Below are 24,221 nucleotides of genomic sequence, written 5' to 3' on the forward strand. Positions count from 1 at the left end.
AGAACCCCTTTATGAACCTATGATAATAATAAGCAAAACCTAAAAAATGCTGAATAGCTTTCAGTCCATTGGCTAGGGGCCAGTGCAGAACTGCTTCAAGTTTTCGTGGGTCCATTAGGAAACCAGAAGCAGAAATCATGTAACCCAGGAACTGAACCTCTGTCTGATCAAACAGGCACTTTTCAAGTTTACAGTATAACCAATTTTTTAGTAGGGTTTGTAAAACTTGTTTTACATGCCCATGGTGAGTAGAGAGATCAGTAGAATTTATGAGTTATCGTCGAGATACACCAATACAAAAGAATAAATTAATTATCTAAGCACATTGTTTATCCTGATCCTGAAACACGGCAGGGGTATTACATTAGCCAAAAGGCATGACTAAATACTTGTAATGCCCATTTCATGTCCCTCCTTTATCCTCACCAAATTATAAGCACTCCTAAGGTCGAGCTTCAAAAGGTTGATCATTTTCCTCCTGTCTCCTCTCGTAAGCCAACATGTGTTGACACAATTCTGCACAGTCCATGTGCATGTCGTAATGTCACAACAACTATATGACCCAACACAAAAAACTATGATAACACAAACAACATATACCTTGCCTTAGAATGGCCAGACGTAACGTAAAAGAGAATGGTCAAAATAACAAGTCGAGGTTGGGGATACAGAATGAGACAATACGTATATACTAGCAAAAGGTCAGGATACCAGAAGTAGGGAAAGTCAAAACGAAAGCCAACGTAAAAAAAAACTGAAAATATTACCAAGAATGCGCTCTCTAACATCCAACAAGTGAAAACCACGACAGTGCACTGAGAAGAAGCATTACAGTGTTTAAATATGCCTCTCAGTGCTGTGATTGGTCAGTACATGGCCTTTGACCCCAAAACGTGTGTGAACATCAATATCGTGATGTCACATGTACGCTGGTGCCATCTTTAATGTGGTCAGTGTGCCCTTTATCAGTAAGAATGAGACCTTAGAACGCCGCACCAGCTCGGACCCATCTTCTTGGAGGATCGGGCGGCACTCCGCTGCGATCCAGGTGAATACAATTTTAGGGTTTCTCTGGACTTTCTGCTTGGGTTGTCAGGCAGGTCTCTCACTATAAAATTAACAAAATCACATAGTTGTGTAAAACTATGTGTGTATATATATATATATATATATTTATATATGTATATATATATATATATATATTTATATATGTATATATATATATATATATATATATATATATATATATATATATATATATATATATAAATATATCTTGCAATCCAGCCATTGATACAAGTCCTGTGATTGTGGTGTCATTGCGTTCACATGTCTCAGAATAGCGGTATTTGCTGGAGAGGGACTGTCTCAGTTGTCAGTCAGTCCCCCTGATTGGATCCATCAAGGAAAGTAAAGATAGAAGCTGCATGGAGTGCCCATTCGTTAGGGCATGTTATACCACTCTAACATCATAAACGTCCTCCTTTTTGTAGGATGGAATAGTACGCCCTAGCGTCGAGAAGGAGTTAATAAACTAAAATAAATAAAAAAATGGATATATTACTAGCATTGTTGCCTGAAACCCCAAGGAGCACCAGATTCAGATTTTCTTTCCATATTGATGAAGTTCTTGCCAAAATCAGACCCCAGAATAGAAAATAGAAGTTGTTGCAAAAAATAAATAAGAAAATCAGTTTTGAAATGCCTTTGGCTCCTCATCTCCTAGGGAGAATTGATTTACCATGCAGAAAATACCAAAACATACTGACAGTTCTTTGATTTGTATTAGTAACAGTATTAGTACATCATCAGTATACATCAGTATGTAGGTATTTTTAACCCCTTAAGGGCACAACTTCTGGAATAAAAGGGAATCGTGACGGAATATCTCCGTCATGTGTCCTTAAGGGGTTAATACATAAAATTAAACAATATAGTTAGACTTGCTGATATATTTCAGTAACCTTTATGCACATGTTTACCATAATTACACCTACTAACGCTAACGCGTACCATCTGGAGCAAAATTCCTGTTTCTATTTTTCTAACAATTTGCAAATGCTATTTTTAAAACCTTCACTTTACATTAAAACTGATTAATGAGCTTGGTTATCATGTAACATTTATATAAATTACTATATAGGGATTTCCTTTTTTTTGTAGATATTTGCTTAGTAACTTTTTCTGCAGATGTCTCCATCTGGCAGCAAAAAAAAACATGTGCATATTATATTAAAATGTACAGCAGGTTAAAGTTCTAAATTATTTTTCAGAAAGTTATTCTAACAATCGTGTCTTTTTTACTTCGCAGTGGAAAACATTGAATTAGACCCAGAGACCACTCGGGCAGGCATGAATGGATTTGTTGGCTGCCTTTCTACAATGCATATAAACCATATATTTCCCCTGAAAACTGTTTTGTACAACAACAAATTAACCAAAGTAACAATTAAAGGACAAATTAGTGAATCCAACTGTGGTTCTTTAAATGGATCAGACTCAACAGCAAGTGAAACAACCCATTCATTTTCAGGTACAAATGTGACTTTTTCTAATTGTGTATTGAATATTCTTTTTTGACATATAGTATTAAGTAAATATTTAATCCAAACTTTATTCATTTTTCAAACTCAGCATAATGCACATAGGCATGTATCCATCTTTCCAAGCAGGGAAAGTATTTTTCCCTGGTGGTTCATATGTAAATCAAATAAGAGAGTTACCATATATACTCGAGTATAAGTTGAGTTTTTCAGCAAATTTTTTGTGCTCAAAACCCCCCACTCGTCTTATACTTGAGTCAAGGTCTGTATTATGGCAACTTACATTGCCATAATACAGACCAGGTCCGCCGGGCTCATTACAAGCCCGGCGGTCCTGTTGGGGGCTGGCAGGAAGCTGTAACTTACCTTCACAGCAGCTCCCTTCTCTCTCCTCCGGTCAGCTCCCTCTGCAGGTCTCGCGAGAGCCGCGGGGTCAGAGGGTTGCCACGGGTTACCATGGCAACGCTCCGTGCGTCCGCGAGACTTATTTAAAATAATTATAAAATAATAATAATATAGAAATAAAATATAATATATAAAAACAATTATATTTTAATAATAATAATAATAATAATTTTAAAAAAAAATGCCCACCCCCCACCGAGGCTTTGCATCAGACACACAAACACACTCTGCATCATACACACACTACATTCATACACACCCACACTGCATTCATACACACACACACACTGCATTCATACACACACACTGCATTCATACACACACTGCACACACTGCATTCATACACACACACTGCATTCATACACACACTGCACACACTGCATTCATACACACACACACTGCATTATATACACACACTACGCACACTGCATTCATACACACACACACTGCACTCATACACATACACACACTGCATTCATTATATACACACACTGTAAATAAATATTCAATTAATATAATTTTGGGGGGATAATTTTATTTAGAAATTTACCAGTAGCTGCTGCATTTCCCACCCTAGTCTTATACTCGAGTCAATAAGTTTTCCCAGTTTTTTGGGGTAAAATTAGGGGTCTCGTCTTATATTCGGGTCGACTTATACTCGAGTATATACGGTATCTACTCAAATGCTGAAAAATCAAAATTAAGAAAAGCTATTTTATTAATTTAGTTTTTTCAGTTGTTTGGTAATTAACTGGCTAATTTGCTATCCTTGTTCATATTTCTGAGTTTGAAAGAATTTAGACAACATTAAAATAAAACAAACGTAATTACACATGACTAATTCATTTTTTTATCATTTGTATTTTTTATTTTGAATAATGTGAGACAATCAAGAGTAATCAAGGGGGGTACAGAAAGGAAAGGGGGGTAAAGGGGTACATCAAGTTTTGCTCACAGTGGATGACATCACATTTACAGCAATTACAGTATGTATCGCATACGTTTTAACATTCAACCTTGATCTTCTCCAATAATTGTCATAAGGGATCCCGCCTGTATGAACCCTTTATTGGGGCAGAATCCTATGTGTTTGTTGTGGCTGACATGGCTTATGTATTTGTACTGCATTACAATGTATGTGTCGCCTTTGGAAGTGTCTTTGATATGGCCTTTGGTGTCCATCATCTTTGATGTGAGTTGTTTTATTATGTTTGAATGCCTTGGTTCTCATATATTGTGTATTTTGTGCTTTGTGGCTTTTGGCCCATGGTGCGTGCTGCTGCTCTATGTCTGGTTATATTCGTCAATGCAGTCCTGTGTGTGTTCGTGGTAGCTTTCGTCAGGCGTGCTAGTGTTTTAGTTGTGCAGGATGTGTGTGCTGGTGTTATGTGTTTGGTAAACTTGTTTCGCTTGAGGTTTAGGCTAAGGTGTGATTGAAATATTCCTTAGTCGTGGTTGTTGTTGCAGGTAGTGGGAGCACGCTCAGTGTTACCTTGGAGTTTGAGCTAAAGAAACTGGTTTAAAGCAGGAGTGGGCCTTTTTTTTAAAAAAAATATATATATATATTTATTGTCCCATTTCTTTGCTTCTTGTTGGAAATGCTTTTTCCAAAAACATTTTGGTGTTTAGGTTATTGTTATATTGGGCTTCAGTTTGTCTCCTGACGCTTTGTTCGTATTTGTCAGACTGCATAATGTTTTGTATGCAGTCTGTCATAGAGGGTATGTTTGATGAGGACCAGTTCCTTGTGATGCATGGTAGAGCTTCTATTATAATGTGGTATATCAAGTAAGTGTCTGATTTGGCTGTTTCTTGTGGGTAATGTGAAAGAATATAGCATTCTGGGATGTGTGGCAGTTCTGTTCCGGTGCTTTTCTTAATTATCCTAGCTACTTTCAGTCAAAAGGCTTTACGTTTGGTGCATTGCCACCATATGTGTATCATTGACCCAGGTTCTTTGTGGCATCTCCAGCAGTTCTTAGAGTTAGTTGGGCTTATTTGAGAAAAGTACCATCTGTATATTACGCTTTTTGTTATTTCTCTGTGGGAGGTGCATAAGGAAAGTTTCTGATGAGCCGTAAGTATATTTAGCCATTGTTCTTCTGAGAGCATTTTTCCATTTTTTTTTCCAAGCTTGGATGAACGAGTATTTTCTTAAGTGTTTTTTCGGGAGCATAGCTTTATACATCCTGGATATTAGCTTGGTTGTTTAGAAGCTACATACGCTTGTTCTATTTCTGTCAATTGGTTATTCTCAGTTTGTTCATGTATACATTGGTTGTTCTTTGTTAACCAGGAGTGCATTTGTAGGTATGATAATTTGGCTATCGAAGTTAAGTGTGACTTTTTTGTAAGAGGTCAAATTATGAAGTTTGTGATCTTTATGTATTTGGTGTAGGAATTTGAACCCGTGCCTTTCCCATATTCTGTAATTAAAATCTTTGATCAGTGAAAGGGTTTTTATGAGTGTAACCATAGACAATAATGTGTTGGCTGTAAGATTCTTTTTATGTGCATCCCGTATTTTAAACATGAGGGTTGTGAAGGTTAGCCAATTGTGGTTTGGAGGTCCTAGGTGCTATGGTACCAAAACCAGTAAGTTTATGTCTGTATTTTGGGTCCAGGTTTTTTCTATAGTATTCCATTGTGGTTCTTGTTTTGCTGTTTGTGTCTGTATGATCATGCTCAGTATAGCAACATAATAATATGCTTTAAAGTTTGGTAGGCTAATTCCAGCTTCTGCTAGTGGGCGTTGTAATGTTTGTTGTGCTATTCTGGATCTTTTCCCCATCCATACAATTTTTTTAACTTTTCTGTGTAAAGTACTAAAATATTCATTAGGGATGGATATGGGCAAAGCGCGAAAGAGGTACTGTATCTTAAGGAGGATAATCATTTTTATAGCTGCAATGCGGCCCGACCAGGATACATAGTTTTCTCCATTTGTGCAGTAAGAGTGGATTTCTGTTTGGGCTTTTCCATAGCTTGCTTGGTATATATTACCTATATTTTTTTATTTATGCAATCCCTAGGAAGGGTATAATGATTTTAAGGAGCGAAGCGTTGTTTGATCAATGCCGATATCCAATGCTTGCACCTTAGCTACATTCAGTTTAGAGTATGAAATTTCGATGAATGCAGCTAAGACGGATTGGAAGTGTGGTAGCTATTTTTTTGGAGTGCTTAGTGATAGGAGTATGTCATCCGCGAATAGTGTAAGTTTGTGTTCTTCTCCCTGTAGTTTGATTCCCTCTATGCTGTGGTGGTTTTTAATGAATGTTGTAAGGGGCTCCAATACCAAGATATAAAGGAGAGGGGATAGTGGGCATCCCTGGTGTGTCCCATTTGAGATTTGAAATGCGTCTGATGTAAACCCAGTGTTGGTAACTTTCGCTGTAGGTGAACTGTAAAGGTCTTTTAAGAGGGTCAGGAATTCAGAGGGGAAATTAAATTTGCAGAGGACCACCTCCAGGAATTGCCAGTTGAGGCGGTTGAATACTTTTTCCGCAACCAGTGCCTTGTTTGCAAAAACTGTACATTAGATTGAGAACTTTACGAGTTCCGTCGGTCCCTTGCCTGCCTTTTATGAACCCCACCTGGTCTTTGAGTGTAGGTAATAGTGGAGCTATTCTGTTGGAGTATATTTTTGCTAAAAGCTTCATATCTATATTAAGGAGGGAGATGGGACGTACATTTTGGCCTCTATTTGGTATTTTCCATGGTTTTGGGAGAGTAATAATATGTGCCAGTTGCATTTGGGCAGGTGCTATTCCTTTGCTAATTATTTGGGTAAAGGTATTTTTCATGTGTGGCACTAGTATGTGTGAAAATGTTTTGTAGTAATGGTTTGTGAATCCATCTGGTCCTGTTGATTTACATGGAGTTATTTGATGGCTTCTGTTATTTCTTGTTAAGTTACGGGTTGGCTTAAAATGTTTCTTTGTTCTTCATCAAGTCTGGGTAGTGCTATCGGGTCCAGGTATGCATTTGTCTTGGGAGGTTGGGTTATATGTGTTTTGGTCTTTATGTAAGTTTTATATAACTTGCTGTAGTATTTAGCTAACTCATTGTCGATATCTTGTGGTTTTAGTAATTTTATGTTGTCGTCTGTAATTATGTGTGGTTTCTTGGATCTAGCTTGCTGCTTGCATAATAAGGATGCTAACATTTTGCTCTCCTTGTTTCCTTATGAATATTGTCTTAATTTTAATCTTTCCAGCATATATGCTGTTTTCCTTAAGTTTATCTAATTTATGTTCTTCGTGAATGTTTTTATTTCTTCCATCGCACCTTCCAAGGGGTTTAGGTGGTAACTATGTGTCTTTTCTCTTAGTTGTTTCAGTAGAGTCATATGTTTCAGCTGTGTGTTTTTTTTGTGTTAAATGATTTGCTGAGGAGTAGGCCTCTAATAACTGGTTTGTGTGATTGCCACAATGTAGTTGGTTTTATGTCTTGTGATTCATTAGTCGTGAAGTAATTCTTTATCTCCCATTCACTGTTTGCTGTTTTGGCTCTGTCTTGTAGCAGTGAGTTGTTCAGTCTCCACGTTCCTTTACCTCTGTATGTGTAATTATCTAATATCGTGAGTATTACTGGAATGTGGTCTGACCATATTATATTATCTATAGTGCAGTGTTTGATCCTTGGAATCGTGGAGCTTTGCACCAGCATTAGGTCTATTCTAGAGTGTGTGTTATGGACATGGGAATCAAAAGAGTAGTCTCAAGTGTTTTAATACATTAGTCACCATGTGTTGTATATGTCAAATTCTTGGAATAGTGTCGCTAGACCCTGGCTTCTAGATCTAAGGGTGGGAGAGCTTCGTGCATTATGGTGGGTGGTAGCATCAACTGATGGATCAGGTGCGTGATTTAGGTCTCCACACAGAATCAGTTCTCCCTGTTGTACATGTGGAATTTTAGAAAGGAGTTTTTTTTTTTTATTTCTTTTGGTTCTCATTTGAAGCATACGCACTGACTACCATATAGCTTACGTTGTTAAGGTTACATATGAAACATTGTTAGCTGCCTTGGCTTTCTGTCACCACTTTCAGAAGTTCAAAGGTCACTGAGTGGTGGATCGGAATATATACTCCTCTTGCCTTAGAGCCATACATGGAGTGGTATTGTACTGGGAAGTCTTTCATACCAAAAGTGGGTGCTTTGTTTCTTTTAAAGTGTGTCTCACTGTATTCTTTTCACACCTGTGAGTAGTGTGTTTCTTTTTTGGGTTGTATTGAGACCCCTAACATTGAGTGAATAGAGTTTCATAATTGGATTTGAATAGTTTGTGCTAATTTTTATTCTCCCCTTGTATGCCCAAGAGCGTCTTGGGTCTAAACCTTGTGTACATTGGGGCGTTTAGTTTTGGTCTTCTAATATTGACGGAGTTGCTTAGTGCATTTAGGTAGCGGAAGCGATATATTATCCTTGTTATAGGCCACCTGGATAATATTTGGACTTTGTGTCATTTTGGTCTTGGTGGGCCTCAATTGTGACCCGGGTTTGTCACTTGATTTGGCAATAGTGTGAGTTTGTGGGAGTAGGGGGGTGGAAAAGTGGGTTATGGGAAGATGTGAGGAGATATAACAGCCTGTTTGTTGGCTGAACTATGTACAACATTGATCTTGCTGCAGGCTTGGTACTTATGGTGAGTACCGCTGGGATGTGAGCTTTCATTTTGGGCTACGCAGGGCCCCTCTCATAATTTTTTTTTTTTGTTTATGCTCAAACGGGTATAACTAACTGTTGAATGGTTATATGACTAATTCTTAATTCACTGGAGTTTGACAGAAGAAAGATATGAAGTAAATCTGCAATTTCTGCTTTTGACTCCACTATCGTGTACATTGGAAGGGACATGGGCCTAAGGAACAATCCTGGTTGCCTGGTGCTGAGTTCTGATAAACCAATAGCTGTTACAAAACACTATGCTGAGTAATTCTTGCACTAATGTGTTCTGTAATAAATAAATGTGTTTTTTTTAATCACTGAATAACCAATATTTAATAAATACATTTATTTTACAATTATCAATAATTAAAAGTAAAAGCAACTAAAATGGCTCTGTCACCCTCCCCCCTTCAGAATGAGTATTTCATATAGAAATACTCATATTGACTGTGTTTGAATATAACTGACAAAACTTGGAGCTATCGATGTCATTTCACCCAGTTGTCACCAGTGACAACTGTAGAGAAAAAAAGCCTCTATTTTTTAAGGTTCCTGCAGTCTCGTAGGATTCTCCATAGACCTCAGTGTTGTACTCTCATGCATGAATGAGTATACAACAATGACGTGGGCTTCTGGCAGATGAAGCTCCAGGAGCTGAAGAGAACCATCAAGAAGTCCATGACGACAGGTGAATAAGAAAGTCGGTTCAGATAAGTAAAACTCACCGGACACACAGCAGAGCAGACAGTGTCAGAACCACTTTAACTTTGGATTTGCATTTATGTAAATATTTCTCGTTGTTTATAATTGGACTAAAATTTTCATAAATTTAATCCTACATGGCTGAAAGAAAATATGTTTTCATAAAGACATTCATGTCTTAACAATTTTAATTACTTGATTGCAGACCATTCAAGACCAAAAGATGAAGGACACCTAATAGCAAGTGCAATCAGAAGTGATTCTGCAATTATTGGAGGTAACAGAGTTTATTCCTTTTTAAATTATATTAATTAGTACATATTTTTAAAATACATTTAAAAAGGACACCCAAGGCATTGTATTTTAATTTTTTGCATTGACACCATAATGTTTTTCTGTAGCCCACTAATTGGTTTTCAATAATGTAAAATTTAACAAAAAACAAGCATTTTAAAATCTGATTTCAATAAACAATTGTACTAACAATAAAAAAAGACTTTTCTGTGTAGTTACTTAAAAATATTGTACAATGCAGACAGTAATGCATTACATTCCTATTTCTTTTCAAATGTCTTCAGGTATAATATCAGTTGTGGCATTCATTCTGTTATGCATGGCTGCCATAGCAGTAAGAATTTATCTGCAGAAGAATACATATAAACAAACTGAAGTGAAAGTGTCACAGAATGAGGACAATACAGGAACAGCAACAACACTGAAAACGGAAATCAGTATGCAAAATGCAATCGACGAGAGTCAAAAAGAATACTTTTTCTAAAGATTCTCATTGTTTAAATGAACAATGAGACAGATATTCTTGCTAAGCAAGGGGCACTAGACAAACCACAGAATCATAATATTGTAAATGTGCTTGAAGCAAACAACAAACAGGAAATGAGTTACAATGCATAGGGACAGTCACGGCGATTACTAGAAGAGGCCTCTAGTATATATATGCATTTCTTAGTTTTCATAAATTCATTTTTCAATTAAAGTAATCTCTGTAATGTGCACACTTTTATTGCTGGTAGTTTCAGATTGTTCTGACGTGATTCTTTAAACCTGCAGAATTCCATATTTACTATCACTTTAAATATATGGACTGACCGTTCTGAAGATTCAGTTAATTATCGCTGTGTGGTTTGAAATGTTTTGTTTAAGGTAAAATCTGGAATGTAATGATATCCAGTTTAAAAAGAAAATATAATGTTGTATTATACATTGTGATATTTCAGTAACCTAATGAATCATGTCATGACAAGAAATGCCATTTGGATTTATTTATTTTTACAAAAATGTATTTATAAGTGTTGATATCGAATACACTTTAATGTTTCAAATGTAGAACCCCTGAATTATGATAGATGAAAAAAAACCAAGTTGTTTGCCTTTTAACCAGCCTTAAAAATTAACCATATTTTGTTTTTAAAATTGCTCCATGTCATGGTAGGAACTTCTATGTGTTCTTTTTCTTGACCTAGAATGTATAAAATTATTTATGGTAAAATGTAACCAAAAAAACAATACAATAGTGTTGAAATAAAGACAGTTAAGTACACAATGGACAATTAAAAACAGGTATATTTGATCATCAAGCACAAAGTGAAACAGTCATACTTGGAAACAACTGAGTTTGAATATTAGAAAATTGTTGAAAATTGACTATGACTAGCAAGTTTTAAATAATCAAAATTAGTGCACATGCTATAATACATTTATTTAGCTGACTGCTACATGGATTATAAGAAAGAGCACAACCATGACTTATTTTTGTTTACTTGTAGAGACGTTTATTTATTTTCTCTTAGAACAACTCTCCTGCACTGTCTTTTATCTAAATTTGTGTTTTGTTTTTTTAAATAAAATAAAATAAATTACAATATAATGTCTTTCATTTGAATATATAAATACATATTTGAATTGTTGTACAACATAAAGTATTCATTAACAGAGTTGGGTAAAGTTGATATGTTGGTTTATGTGTAAATATGAAAACATATTTGTGTGCTATTGAATGAAAAATAGATGATCTGAACTTTTAAGTCAACAAGTGATATTTTATTAAGCCTGAGTAGCTGATTTAGAAAAGAAGAAAATCCCAGCTTGATAAAAGAGACCCTGGATATTTTTCATGAATTAAAACATGCCTTATATATCCTGTTTGCCCTTTTGTGTAAAAGTGCGTAAGTTATAATGGTTTACTCTTGAGTTTTAAGTATCCTTATGACCTTTTTTCTTAAACTTACATTTTCTTTGAGAATAGCAAAGTTTGGGAATAAAATATCAAAAGTATAATATTGCCAATTCACATGTGAGACAGCAAATTATTCATCATAAATTAGATCAGAAAACTAGTGATGTCACGAACATAACATTTTCCGTTCGCGGTGAACGCGAACTTCCGCAAATGTTCGCGAACGGGCGAACCGGGCGAACCGCCATAGACTTCAATAGGCAGGCAAATTTTAAAACCCACAGGGACTCTTTCTGGCCACAATAGTGATGGAAAAGTTGTTTCAAGAGGACTAACACCTGGACTGTGGCATGCCGGAGGGGGATCCATGGCAAAACTCCCATGGAAAATTACATAGTTGATGCAGAGTGGTTTTAATCCATAAAGGGCATAAATCACCTAACATTCCTAAATTGTTTGGAATAACGAGCTTTAAAACACCAGGTATGATGTTATATTGATCAGGTAGTGTAAGGGTTACGCCCACTTCACAGTGACAGATCAAACTCCCCGTTTAACGCACCGCAAACAACCGCAAACAGTCCATTTGCACAACCGCAAACTCCCCATTTGCACAAGGTTGGATACCAAGCTAGCCATGTTCCGTTCCTTGTCCTCACTGATGTCATTGAAGGTCTCTTCCTCCACCCAGCCACGTGCAACACCAAGGGTCCCCAAAAGGTGACAACAAGCCCCCTGTATTTTTTTTTAAATGTACACTACTGTTACACCAGATATGAGTTGCACTGGTGTAACACTGTGCCCTGGCAGGCCCTGAAACGCACACGTGTGAAGGAAACTGACTGCTATTATTTCACAGTCAAATTTCTAGTTTTTTTTTAATGTACACTACTGTTACACCAGATATGAGTTGCACTGGTGTGACACTGTGCCCTGGCAGGCCCTGAAACGCACACGTGTAAAGGAAACTGACTGCTATTATATTACAGTCAAAAAAGTTTTTATTTTTCTAAATGCAAGCTATTGTGACACCAGATATGAGTGGTGGCACTGGGCAAGTGGGCACAGTATATGCTGTGAGCCTGACACACACGCTGGCAGATAGGCAACTGCAATTAGATTACAACAAAAAAAAAAGCAGACTGATGTTCTAGCCCTAAAAAAGGCTTTTTGGGGTGCTGTCCTTACAGCAGAGATCAGATGAGTCATTCAGGACTGTAGTGGACACTGAATACACTGGCCTAGCTATCGATTTCCCAATTAAATCAGCAGCAGCTACACTGTCCCTCCTCTCACTAAGAATGCAGCTTCCGGGGGGCGGGGCCTAGCTGTCATGGAGGAAAGACGCACTTCGTGTGAGCTCCCTCAATATCTCACTTTAAGCAGCTATTAACAAGCGAATTTCACCCCAGAAGGGGATGACCCAGCAATGTTGCTCCTACCTGACCAACCCGACATGCTTAATAGCGGTCAGCAACTCGACAGAGTCTTAATTACCTCCGTGTGGCAAGTGAGGCCTGGTGCTCACCGGGCAGGAGAGGCGGCCGATCTCCCGATCCTGGGATGCCCAGGAGCAGCTACTTCCCGGCAGGAGCTCCGTTACCCCCCCTCTGACCGGTGGGGGTTATCCCGGTCCACCCCTGAGAGGCTGTCTGGAGCTAATGGACGCACAGAGCACAGCCGCCCAGGCTGACATACTCATCTGCGACTCTCCCAATATCCCGGCAGCCGCGTGTCCTCCTGGTACCAGCAAAGCATGGCAGGATATTCTGTCTAAGCTGGACAGACTCTTTAATCAATTTTGGAAGCAAATAACAAGCAGGAAGCCCCAACAAGCTCCACCACAGCCCCAACAAGCTCCACCACAGCTAAGCGAAGCAGTCCCCATTAAAATCCACCAACGCAAAAGGCGTCGAAGACGGGACCGGAGGCATAAACAGAAATGCAGAGCCTGCCCCACGACAAGCACTCGCCTCCACCTTAAGCCACCACAATCCCGCACCGGACGTGAAGCACCACCGGGACAGATATGACCACCCGACAAAACAAGCTTCCACCACCTCAAGCCGCGAACCCGCCACTCAGCCAGAGACTTGCCTTTGTTGCTCCAGGTATCAGGGACTCCCAGGGTCTGCACCTGGCACCCAGAAGGGATCGGATGAGCACAAGCAGTAAACAGCAGCCTGCCAAGCATGTCCCACTATAGCCGATCCTCCACACCATGCCTTTGATTACATGAACTGCTCTCTGCACATTCACTAATCGTAAAGTAGCAAGCGTTTAAACATGTCATTATTTCACCTCCTAAAGAGTTTATTGTCGTAGTTCCTTACATGCCTTTACTTTAACCGTTCATGTATTATGTTATTCACTAGTCTCATCTCATGGGCGACTCACACTTGATTTATAACTAGTGGTGGAGCTGCTTATATAAATACACAGTTGATAGCGTGCAAGCTACACCCTAAACATTACAGTCATCTTTCACAACAATGTACTGTTATATACTCATACCCTCAGTGCAACTAGCCATGATATACGTACGTTCAGCCTAGCATGCTCAAATATAATACACTTCTGTCTAAAAAAAAAAAAAAAAAAAGAAGAATGCAGCTTCCGAAAGAATCTAAAATGGATGCTGTCCAGGAGGTGGGAGGATCTGGGAGGGAGGGTCTGCTGCTGATTGGCTGGAATGTGTCTGCTGACTGTGAGGTACAGGGTCAAAATTTACTCAATGATGAAGAATAGGGGGTGGACCGAACATCGCATATGTTCGCCATCTGTGGCGAACGCGAACAAGCTATGTTCGCCAGGAACTATTCACCAGCGAATTATTCGGGACATCTCTACAGAAAACTGATAGTTGTAAAAGTCATCAATGTAACAAGCCATTATCATAATATTTTTTTCACAAAAATAAAATATATTCAAAAGTAATATATACAAATAATACTATAACTATAATAACAAAACACAAACATAAAACAATTATTTGACTGCCACTTAGAACTTTTCAAGTGTAATACTATAATGTAGATTAGAGGTAAAAAAATTATATTTACTTATCTTATCTATTTCCCCTGACATGCCAGCATCACCAAAACTACCACTTTACCCCTGGCAGAGATCATCATTACCATAGGGAGCTATTGGCATTATGGTGTGATTTTGTGGCAATCTCTGCTCTAATCAGCATCTGCTTATAGTAGAGTTCTATTGACTCAATTAATCTTTATGGGAGCTTTCAGCATGTTCAAGACTCTGAATGTTGGACTTGCAATAGTTGCAGGAATGAACCAGAAAGCTCATCTAGTGGTTGTCTCAGCAACAGCAACTAGAGCTGTCATTAGGAAAAAAAATACAGCATTTTTCAAAAAAGGGAGTGTTTACACTGTTTACACAGCAATAACACTATTTTTGCCCTAGAACCACTACATTTAGCTGTAGTGAGTCTGGTCCTTAGAGTGTCCCTGAAATCTGGTAGACAATGGTTGTCTACTAGCTACAATTTGTATTGTTGTATGATACTATGGGTTCCTGGAATGTTTTAATAACAAAGTCATGTCAGGAATGGAGATACATCTGATGACAGAGTTTATTAAGAGACAAACAATACATTCATCAATTGTAGATGGTGATCTACTGGACATATATTTATTTTATACATATCATTAAAATTGCCACAGTTTTAGGCAATGTCTTGAGATAAAGATGCTGCTTTAGACATCTCAAACTCGAAAATAAGGGATGTGGTGTGGTCCTTCCCTGGTGACAGGGTGTACACAGGGCTCCCCTTCTCCCCTCACCAAAGAAGGCACCAGCCTATGAGCAGAAGTGGCACTTGGATTGAATTTAGCAGACTGCTACACTACTTACTGTTCTGTACTGATACTGGGACCTGAGATGTAATACCACACAATCCCTGGAATTAGTACAGAACTACAGAGAGCTGTGCAAACAATGCACACACTGTACCCAGCAGCAAACCACTGCATCCTAGGGATATAAAAAAAAAAAATTAGATGTGTGCCAGAATGTGTGTGTATGTATGAATATTTGTGTGTATATGAATGTGAGCGTTTGTTAGTATAATTATCTATATGAATAAGTACATCTATTTAAATGTCTGTATGTGTGTAATTTCTATGAAAATGGTGTAGGGCTGTGCAAAATTAAAAAAAAATTATTCTACAGTTTAAGGGATTGCCAAAATACATATCTGCACTGGGTGCCAGGTAACCTAGTTACACCTCTGCTTCAGACTATATCTCCTGTCATTTGTGAGGATGGGCTGATTAATTCAGCTGAAATATTTTCAAAAACCAAAGCAGATATCGGAACAAAATCTTTATGGAAACTGATACAAATGTTCTGGGAAACAAATAAGGCAGATGGGAATGAAACACAATGAAGACTCAAGGCAAGTGTGAATCACTGGCCAATTAAGTGTAAACAATTGTAATGTATTATAATAGCCTCCCCTTTTGAATATGTTAGAGAAAATTCATAAAAATGAATTGAGTTAAATAAATTAGTACTAGAAAAACAAACAAATCACTAATAGTCTCTGTTTATCATCAAAAAAAAAATTAGGTCAACTACTCAGGATATTTCTAAAATGTTTAATGGTAATGCTGAGCATAGACCATATATTGCTAAGTAGAGGTTTATGGGAATTAAAGCCAACATTTTGCAGTATTATGAAGCGCCGCATGCGTGAGTTTGTTTAGTATTTCAAATATTTTACATGTTTAGTATTTCTCCACATGAAGAAGACTTACATAGAGTATGAGTTCTGTTTAAAGGGATGTATGAGGTTAGAAGGGACCCCCATAGTTTAAATACATTATTATGATGCTGCAAATAAGCATGTGAAACAAAAAAGAAACTCAATTGTAAAACGCCTTCTCCTGCTAATCCACAGGCAAGCAGCAGCAGATATTTCTTTAAAGTTTATAAATAAGCTCAACCAATCAGGAAATTATTATTATTCTCTCTGGGGTCTGTGGTTATGCCATAAAGATATAACTGGTATGTGAGCGCTCCAATTAATTATGCAGATCTACATAACAATCAAGATGAAAATATCAATAAACTTAAAAATGACCAATCTCGCCGAGATCACCACAATGACCACCATAAACCACAATTGAATGTACTGGGTGAGTCTTATCTGAATCAGAATACTCTACACATATATATAAGAGTATAACAAAATATCATTTATTGTATAATAAACCAATCATAAAAAATGAAACAACATCTCAAAACGTCCAGTATCAGATGTAATCGTGATGAATAGTAAGGGGCCCCTTATTCATATTCTTGTCGACAAAGGACTGATGTAAAAAATCAGAGATGTGCACATTAGCATAAAAACTATATGTGAACTCAAAAAAGTTCAAGCAGTAGGCTCCAGTCCAGTCCGTGAAAAAATATATAAGTGGATAAACGGATAGTGCCCAGACGACCAAGCCGTCTTACGGAGAGGGAGCTCAAACACCAGCCAAACACCCTGGTCAAGACTAAGAGGGAAGCGATAGGGATGGCCCCAAAGGTGAAAAATCACATCCAGATATGGAAAACTATGGGGATATCACTTCAGCAACTTACCCTATCCGTCCGACCATCGGGTGAGAAACTGGGAGCACATAAACTCCAAACCGTGAGGGCTACAGGAAAAAGGCCGTTCTCGCCAGGTCGCTTGCCGAAAATCAATGGCGGGTCGTAAAGGACGAATCGGCTGGGAAGTTCAAATCCGTCGGCGGTGTGGTGAGGTAGCAGACAGCACGTCTACGCGTTTCGTCCTAGCTGGAGGACTTTTTTGGTCTTGAAAAAGTCCTCCAGCTAGGACGAAACGCGTAGACGTGCTGTCTGCTACCTCACCACACCGCCGACGGATTTGAACTTCCCAGCCGATTCGTCCTTTACGACCCGCCATTGATTTTCGGCAAGCGACCTGGCGAGAACGGCCTTTTTCCTGTAGCCCTCACGGTTTGGAGTTTATGTGCTCCCAGTTTCTCACCCGATGGTCGGACGGATAGGGTAAGTTGCTGAAGTGATATCCCCATAGTTTTCCATATCTGGATGTGATTTTTCACCTTTGGGGCCATCCCTATCGCTTCCCTCTTAGTCTTGACCAGGGTGTTTGGCTGGTGTTTGAGCTCCCTCTCCGTAAGACGGCTTGGTCGTCTGGGCACTATCCGTTTATCCACTTATATATTTTTTCACGGACTGGACTGGAGCCTACTGCTTGAACTTTTTTGAGTTCACATATAGTTTTTATGCTAATGTGCACATCTCTGATTTTTTACATCAGTCCTTTGTCGACAAGAATATGAATAAGGGGCCCCTTACTATTCATCACGATTACATCTGATACTGGACGTTTTGAGATGTTGTTTCATTTTTTATGATTGGTTTATTATACAATAAATGATATTTTGTTATACTCTTATATATATGTGTAGAGTATTCTGATTCAGATAAGACTCACCCAGTACATTCAATTGTGGTTTATGGTGGTCATTGTGGTGATCTCGGCGAGATTGGTCATTTTTAAGTTTATTGATATTTTCATCTTGATTGTTATGTAGATCTGCATAATTAATTGGAGCGCTCACATACCAGTTATATCTTTTCGGTTTCATTTAATAAGTCGCTCCCTTGTATGTGACGCAGCCCTACTGTTATTTCATCCCATTGGGTATATTTATTTCTCACTGTCAGTCCATATTACATTTACATTTTGTTTTCTATGCCATAAACCCTCTGTTCAACCCTATGTTGCTTTTCGAACATGTAGTTCAGCCCCCAGAGATGATGAGTTTACCTAATAAAAATATTATTGCAGCCAAATTGCTAAATTCAGCCAAATTAAATTGCCATCTGTTGATTCATGGCCCCATCCAGAGTTTTGTAAATGTGGCTGTGGGCAATAGACTTGTGCATTCGGTGTCAAATGAATTTCAATTCTTCAAAAGTTTGCCGTTTCATCCTAAATCCTTAACTCCAAAATTAGATGGACGAATCATGAAACAAATGAACCAGACAAAAAAAAAAAAAGATTGAAGGAAAAAAATAAAAGATTGATGATTTTATTCAAGGATCGACTCACATAGAGAAAAAAGGAAGAACAGTAAACAAATGCTATTTATATATTATGTACTTAATGAAAAAGTAATATATAAATAAAGATAAATTTTCACTGCTTCTCCTTTTGTTCCCTCTACTGGCTACTTCTTCTCATATGATGCGTGAACAAAATGGCACAAAAATGCACCACATGAGTGTACCTCAAATATATACATACTATTTATATTGTGTGCTTATATATACATATTATGTATACTATGTATATATTTTGCAGTACACTAATTGGTCAATATTCATGCTATTTTGCCTCCTCTGAATTCCTTTTCATGAAACAATAGCATAGACAAAATGTGTCAAACCGAAACTCCACATGGACAAAATCTGAATTGCCCAAAACAAAAATGTTTCACATTTTTTTCTCTGTGAACAAGTCTCATGGATCACATTTCCATGCTTGAAGCTGCTACAAAAGAAGATGAGGAACATTCTTATCTGCCATGTAAAAGAAAGAATATCTGTCTTACAGCTACAATGAACTCTTACAAACCACTGTAAATATAAACTACTGCATGCAGGGACATAGTGACAGGGGAGCATAATTTGTTATGTTGCTTGTATAACCATTTAATCCTTTCTAATACAGACTTGTGAAATCCCTGCAATGAGTTTGCATTTAGTGATCTGTTTGAATTTTCCAATAAATGTTATTTTTATTTACACTTTATTGCTAATTTATTTATTTTTAAGAAACTAATGAAAAGGGATTACTTTGATGATGGTAATGACCCCTGATGCCTTTTTAAAAATTCTACAAACTCACTTATTAATATTTATCAAGTTACAGATTATATGTAAATTTAAACAATTTAAAATCCTTTATTCTTGCTTCATAATGTGATTTATCAAGTATCTTTTCTAAAACCTGTAATTAGATCATTTGTGAAAACCTTTTAGAGACTTAGAAACAATAACATAAAAATCTTTATAAATATTGTAGACCATTATTGACATTAAAACAATATGACATGATAAAATATGTAAATCCTTTTTGGCATTCTAGGTTCCGGAGATTAATATGATGCATCTGATTTTTATTCCATTCAATTAGCCATTTTTAAATTAACTAAAATTCCACTGCCAATCTCATAAAAGCTGTTCCATATCTCTAGCAGCTTTTATTAAAATTGACATGGTGCTGAAAATAAATCCATTATTTTATATAAAATATATTTTAAAGATGTTTTTGTTGTTAACATGAGTGAACTTTTAGTAAATGCTCACAAGTTTTGTAAACTATTAATATGATGAAATAACTATAGTTAGCCTGGAAAGCAATCAAGGTGCAGAACCACAATCTGAAGAGAACTCCATTCACTGTAAAAATACCACTTTGGACATCTGCTGAGCAAATAAAAGACTTAATGACGTTTTCTTTTTTTGTGGTAGGTGAAAGATAAGGAAGAAAAGTCAAACATTGTTCTGTAGTAGTTATGAAGCTACTCTCTTCCTGTTTCAGGGCTTCTGTTAGTACTCCTAAGTCAAGCCTTTCAGTGCAGCACAAGCTCATTAGATTCTCAGATGAACCCCCTTAGCCAATGAGCTAAGCTTTGCACCGCCAGTCTGTAGTGGAAGAGGGGAGTGGCGCCCAGTGGATCCAAGAAAGAAATTAAGGTGTTCTAAAAATGTTTGATTAGATGCAACATGGGGAAATAAAGACACTGTTGACACCATAACCATTACCGCATGCTGCTCTGATTGTGTTGCTTAGAGCTTGAAGGAGGTTGTAACTTAAGTTATGTTCCTTAAATGTAATAAAAATATTACAAGCCTGTAAAGTAGATAAATGAAAATGTTCTTCATTCAGCATAACCCAGTAAAGTTATATCTACTAAGTAACTCTCAACACGTTATATATATATATATATATATATATATATATATATATATATATATATATATATATATATATATATAGCAGTACTTCCCTGAGAACAAAACATACTTTCTTCAATGTTGTGTCAGTAATATTTTGATCTATAGCTAACTGCTGGAAAGTAGTCAAAGAATACATGCAATATAAAAATATTGTCAAATTAATAATGTGTTGTTAATTACAAACACAAGTAGGTATATTGAATGACTCTGTAAATGTGGAACAAATGAATGAGGCTGATGCTGGAAGAAAAAGGAAGAAATACCACAAACCAATAACAAAGTTTTTGTGGTTCTCAAAATATAGGCATACCCATATGTATACTCAATATAAGTTAAGCATTAAACAATACTCTGTAAAAGAGTATTTGAGAGTATGGCTTTGTTAACAACAGTCACATAGTTATTCACTAAAGTAATCATCCAAAGGTAATTTAAAGTAAATTTTAAATTTAAAATAGGAGCAGATGAGGAATATTGTAATGAGAGAAGCGACACCCAAGATGGTAAACCATCCTGAAGAAGTGTATTTTCAGTGACTTCTTAATGGACTGGAGGCTAGAGGAGAATTAAGAGAAAATAATTAACTTTAGATTAGATTCAATAATTAGACACGATAGTAAGGGTATTTTCAGTAGACTGGAGGGAGCTAAGTTGTGAATTTTGGCATTTATTTTAAAATATGACTGATCATGCAAAAATGTATTTTTTTGAAGGATTGTGATCATATGAAACCATTTATAATCACATAGTTGTTTGGCTCCTTTTTAAATCATAATGACAACAGAAATCACCCAAATGGCCATGATCAAACGTTTACGTACCTTTGAATGTTTGGCCTTGTTACTGACACACAAGGTTACATACACAGATTAAAATGGCAATTAAAGGTTTCGTTTCTACACCTGTGGCATTTTAAATTACAATTAGTGCCTGTGTATAAATAGTAAATGAGTTTGTAAGCTCTCACATGGATGCACTGAGCAGGCTAGATACTGAGCCATGGTGAGCAGAAAAAAACAGTCAAAAAAACTGCATAACATGGTAATGGAACTTTATAAAGAGGGAAAGGATATAAAAAGATATCCAGTCAGTACTGTTTAATCACTTATTAAAAAGTAAAACATTCGGATTTCTTGATACCAAGCCACGGTCAGGTAGCCCAAGATAGATTTCAGTCACCACTGCCAGAAGAATTGTTCAGGATACAAAGAAAAACCACAGGTAACCTCTGGGGAAATAAATCCTGCTCTTGAATAAATGGTAGGGTTGTTTCAAGGAGCACAATATGATTATACTGGAACAAAAAATGAGCTTCATGGTAAAGTTACCAGAGAGAAGCTTTTACTGCACCAATGACACAAAAAAAGCTTGGCTGCGATTTGCCTGTCAACACCTTTACATGCCTTACAGCTTCTGGCACACTGTAATTTGGAGTGACGAGATTAAAAAAGAGCTTTATGGTCACAACCATAAGTGCTATGTTTGGAGAGGGGTCAGCAATGTGTATAGCGAAAAGAATACCATCCCCACTGTGAAGCACGGTGGTGGCTCACTGATGTTTTTTTTGGGGGGTGAGCTCTAAAGGCATGGGGAATCTTGTGAAAATGTATGGCAAGTTGAATGCAGAACGTTATCAGAAGATACTGGCAGACAATTTGCATTCTTCTGCAAAAAGACTGCGCATGGGATGCTCTTGAATTTTTACAGCATGACAATGACCCTAAGCACAAGGCCAAGTTGACCCTGAAGTGGTTACAGCAGAAAAAGGTGAAGGTTCTGGAGTGGCTATCTCAGTCTCCTGACCTTAATATCATCGAGCCACTCTGGGAGATCTCAAACACACGGTTCATGTAAGACGACCAAAGACTTTGCATGACCTGGTGGCATTTTGCCAGGATGAATGGGCATCTATACAACCTGCAAGAATTAGGAGTCTAATAGGCAACAATTACAAAAGACTGCATGCTGTCATTGATGCTAAAAAGCAATGTGAGTATTACGAACTAACGGTATGGGTGATGTAATGACATGACACGCATATGTCCGCATGCATGCCTGAAGAAGGAGGCTGGCCGCATTGGAAAAAGGTCAGGCAACAAAAAGGAAAGGAAAATAAATTAGACAAAAACTTGCCTGGGTTCTTTTTCCCAGTCACACAAAGGAGAAGTCCATAATAGCAAACACAGAAAAGGCTGGACAAGAGATAATAGAGGTCAGTCAAGACCCTGAAGACACATATGTATCCCAAGCATTTTTTTTAAAGACTGTATGTAGTCAATGGTGGAAATCCTGAAAGTTGAAATTTAAGTCTAGTGCTATAGACGTCAAACAAGAAATTGGAAATGTCATTACATGTCTTAACCAATTGGAACAAAACATTTTAGAAATTGAGGAGAGTAATCAATCACTCAAAAAGCTGCAAGTAATGTCTGAACAAAAATTATTAGATATAGAATTAAAACTAGGAGATATGGAAGATCGGGCAAGAAGATAGAACTTATGGTTTAGAAATATATCCGAAGAAGCAAAGGACAAACGATTACAAACATATTTGGAAGAATTATTTGGAAAGTTGGGAGCCCACATCAAATCTCATTCAATTCTAATGAACCGCTGGCACAGACTACCTAAACCAAGGGGTATTCCTTAAAGCAGTCCTAGGGATGTAATAGTCTTTTTAATCAAGGAACAAATCTTCAAATCAAGTCAGAGACCCAAATAATCTAGAAGCAACTCTAAGAAGTATTCACGTATTCCAGGACTATTCTTATATAACAAGATAGCAAAGAAGAAACTTCTCAACAGAAATTAATTTGCTTAAAACACACAATATCAAATTATGTTGGAGCGCACCGGCCATCCTAAGAGCATTCTGGGATAACAGACTAACTCTTTTAGGACATCTCAAGAAGCCAGAAAATGGATAGAACAAAGAAACCTGAATTAACAAAGATCTGCATGGAGGTCTATAAAGAACACGAGAGGAGAATAAAGAAGGACAACATGAATTTTTAAAGGGAAAAGAGAAATGAAAAAGAAAAAGAAAACTTATTTATTGTTTTAGTTTTTTTTTCATATAGGTTAACACACATTTGATTTTTTAGAGTAAGGATTTACTTGGTAATAGGGTGGAAATATACAGATTGAATTCCCTATTAACATAGCAAGCACTAATAGGATTACATTCCACTATAATATTGACAACTAATAATTTCACATATGCAATGAAAGTGTTGAAATAAAAGGATAAGAGGAGATATAATAAATTACTAAAAGTATTAGACACAGATATGGTATGATATGCACTGTAAATGATTTTTAATATAAAGGCAAGATGAAACATGGTTATCACTATGGATATATTTAACTCTTTGAGTATAAAGAGAGAGAAAGGTGAAGGGACATGTACCGTATATACTCGAGTATAAGCCGACCCGAATATAAGCCGAGGCCCCTAATTTTACCCCAAAAAACTGGGAAAACGTATTGACTCGAGTATAAGACTAGGGTGGGAAATGCAGCAGCTACTGGTAAATTTCTAAATAAAATTAGATCCTAAAAAAAATATATTAATTGAATATTTATTTACAGTGTGTGTATAATGAATGCAGTGTGTGTGTGTATGAATGCAGTGTGTATATGAATGCAGTGTGTGTATGAGTGCAGTGTGTGTAT

At 37.1% G+C, this 24,221-nt stretch overlaps 1 protein-coding gene across 1 annotated transcript in view; it reads left to right on the forward strand.

Moving 5' to 3' along the window:
* CNTNAP4 (contactin associated protein family member 4) overlaps positions 1-11,161 on the forward strand; it is a 440,483-nt gene extending 429,322 nt beyond the window's left edge. The window contains exons 22-24 of the mRNA XM_063454951.1: positions 2,312-2,533; positions 9,528-9,599; positions 9,901-11,161. Coding sequence (XP_063311021.1) covers positions 2,312-2,533; positions 9,528-9,599; positions 9,901-10,100 — 494 coding nt within the window. The 3' untranslated portion in view covers positions 10,101-11,161. The remainder of the gene's footprint in view (positions 1-2,311; positions 2,534-9,527; positions 9,600-9,900) is intronic.
* The last annotated feature ends 13,060 nt before the right edge of the window (positions 11,162-24,221 follow it).

Source organism: Pelobates fuscus, chromosome 5 (genome assembly GCF_036172605.1).
Source record: "Pelobates fuscus isolate aPelFus1 chromosome 5, aPelFus1.pri, whole genome shotgun sequence".
In the NCBI taxonomy this organism is placed as follows: Eukaryota; Metazoa; Chordata; class Amphibia; order Anura; family Pelobatidae; genus Pelobates; species Pelobates fuscus.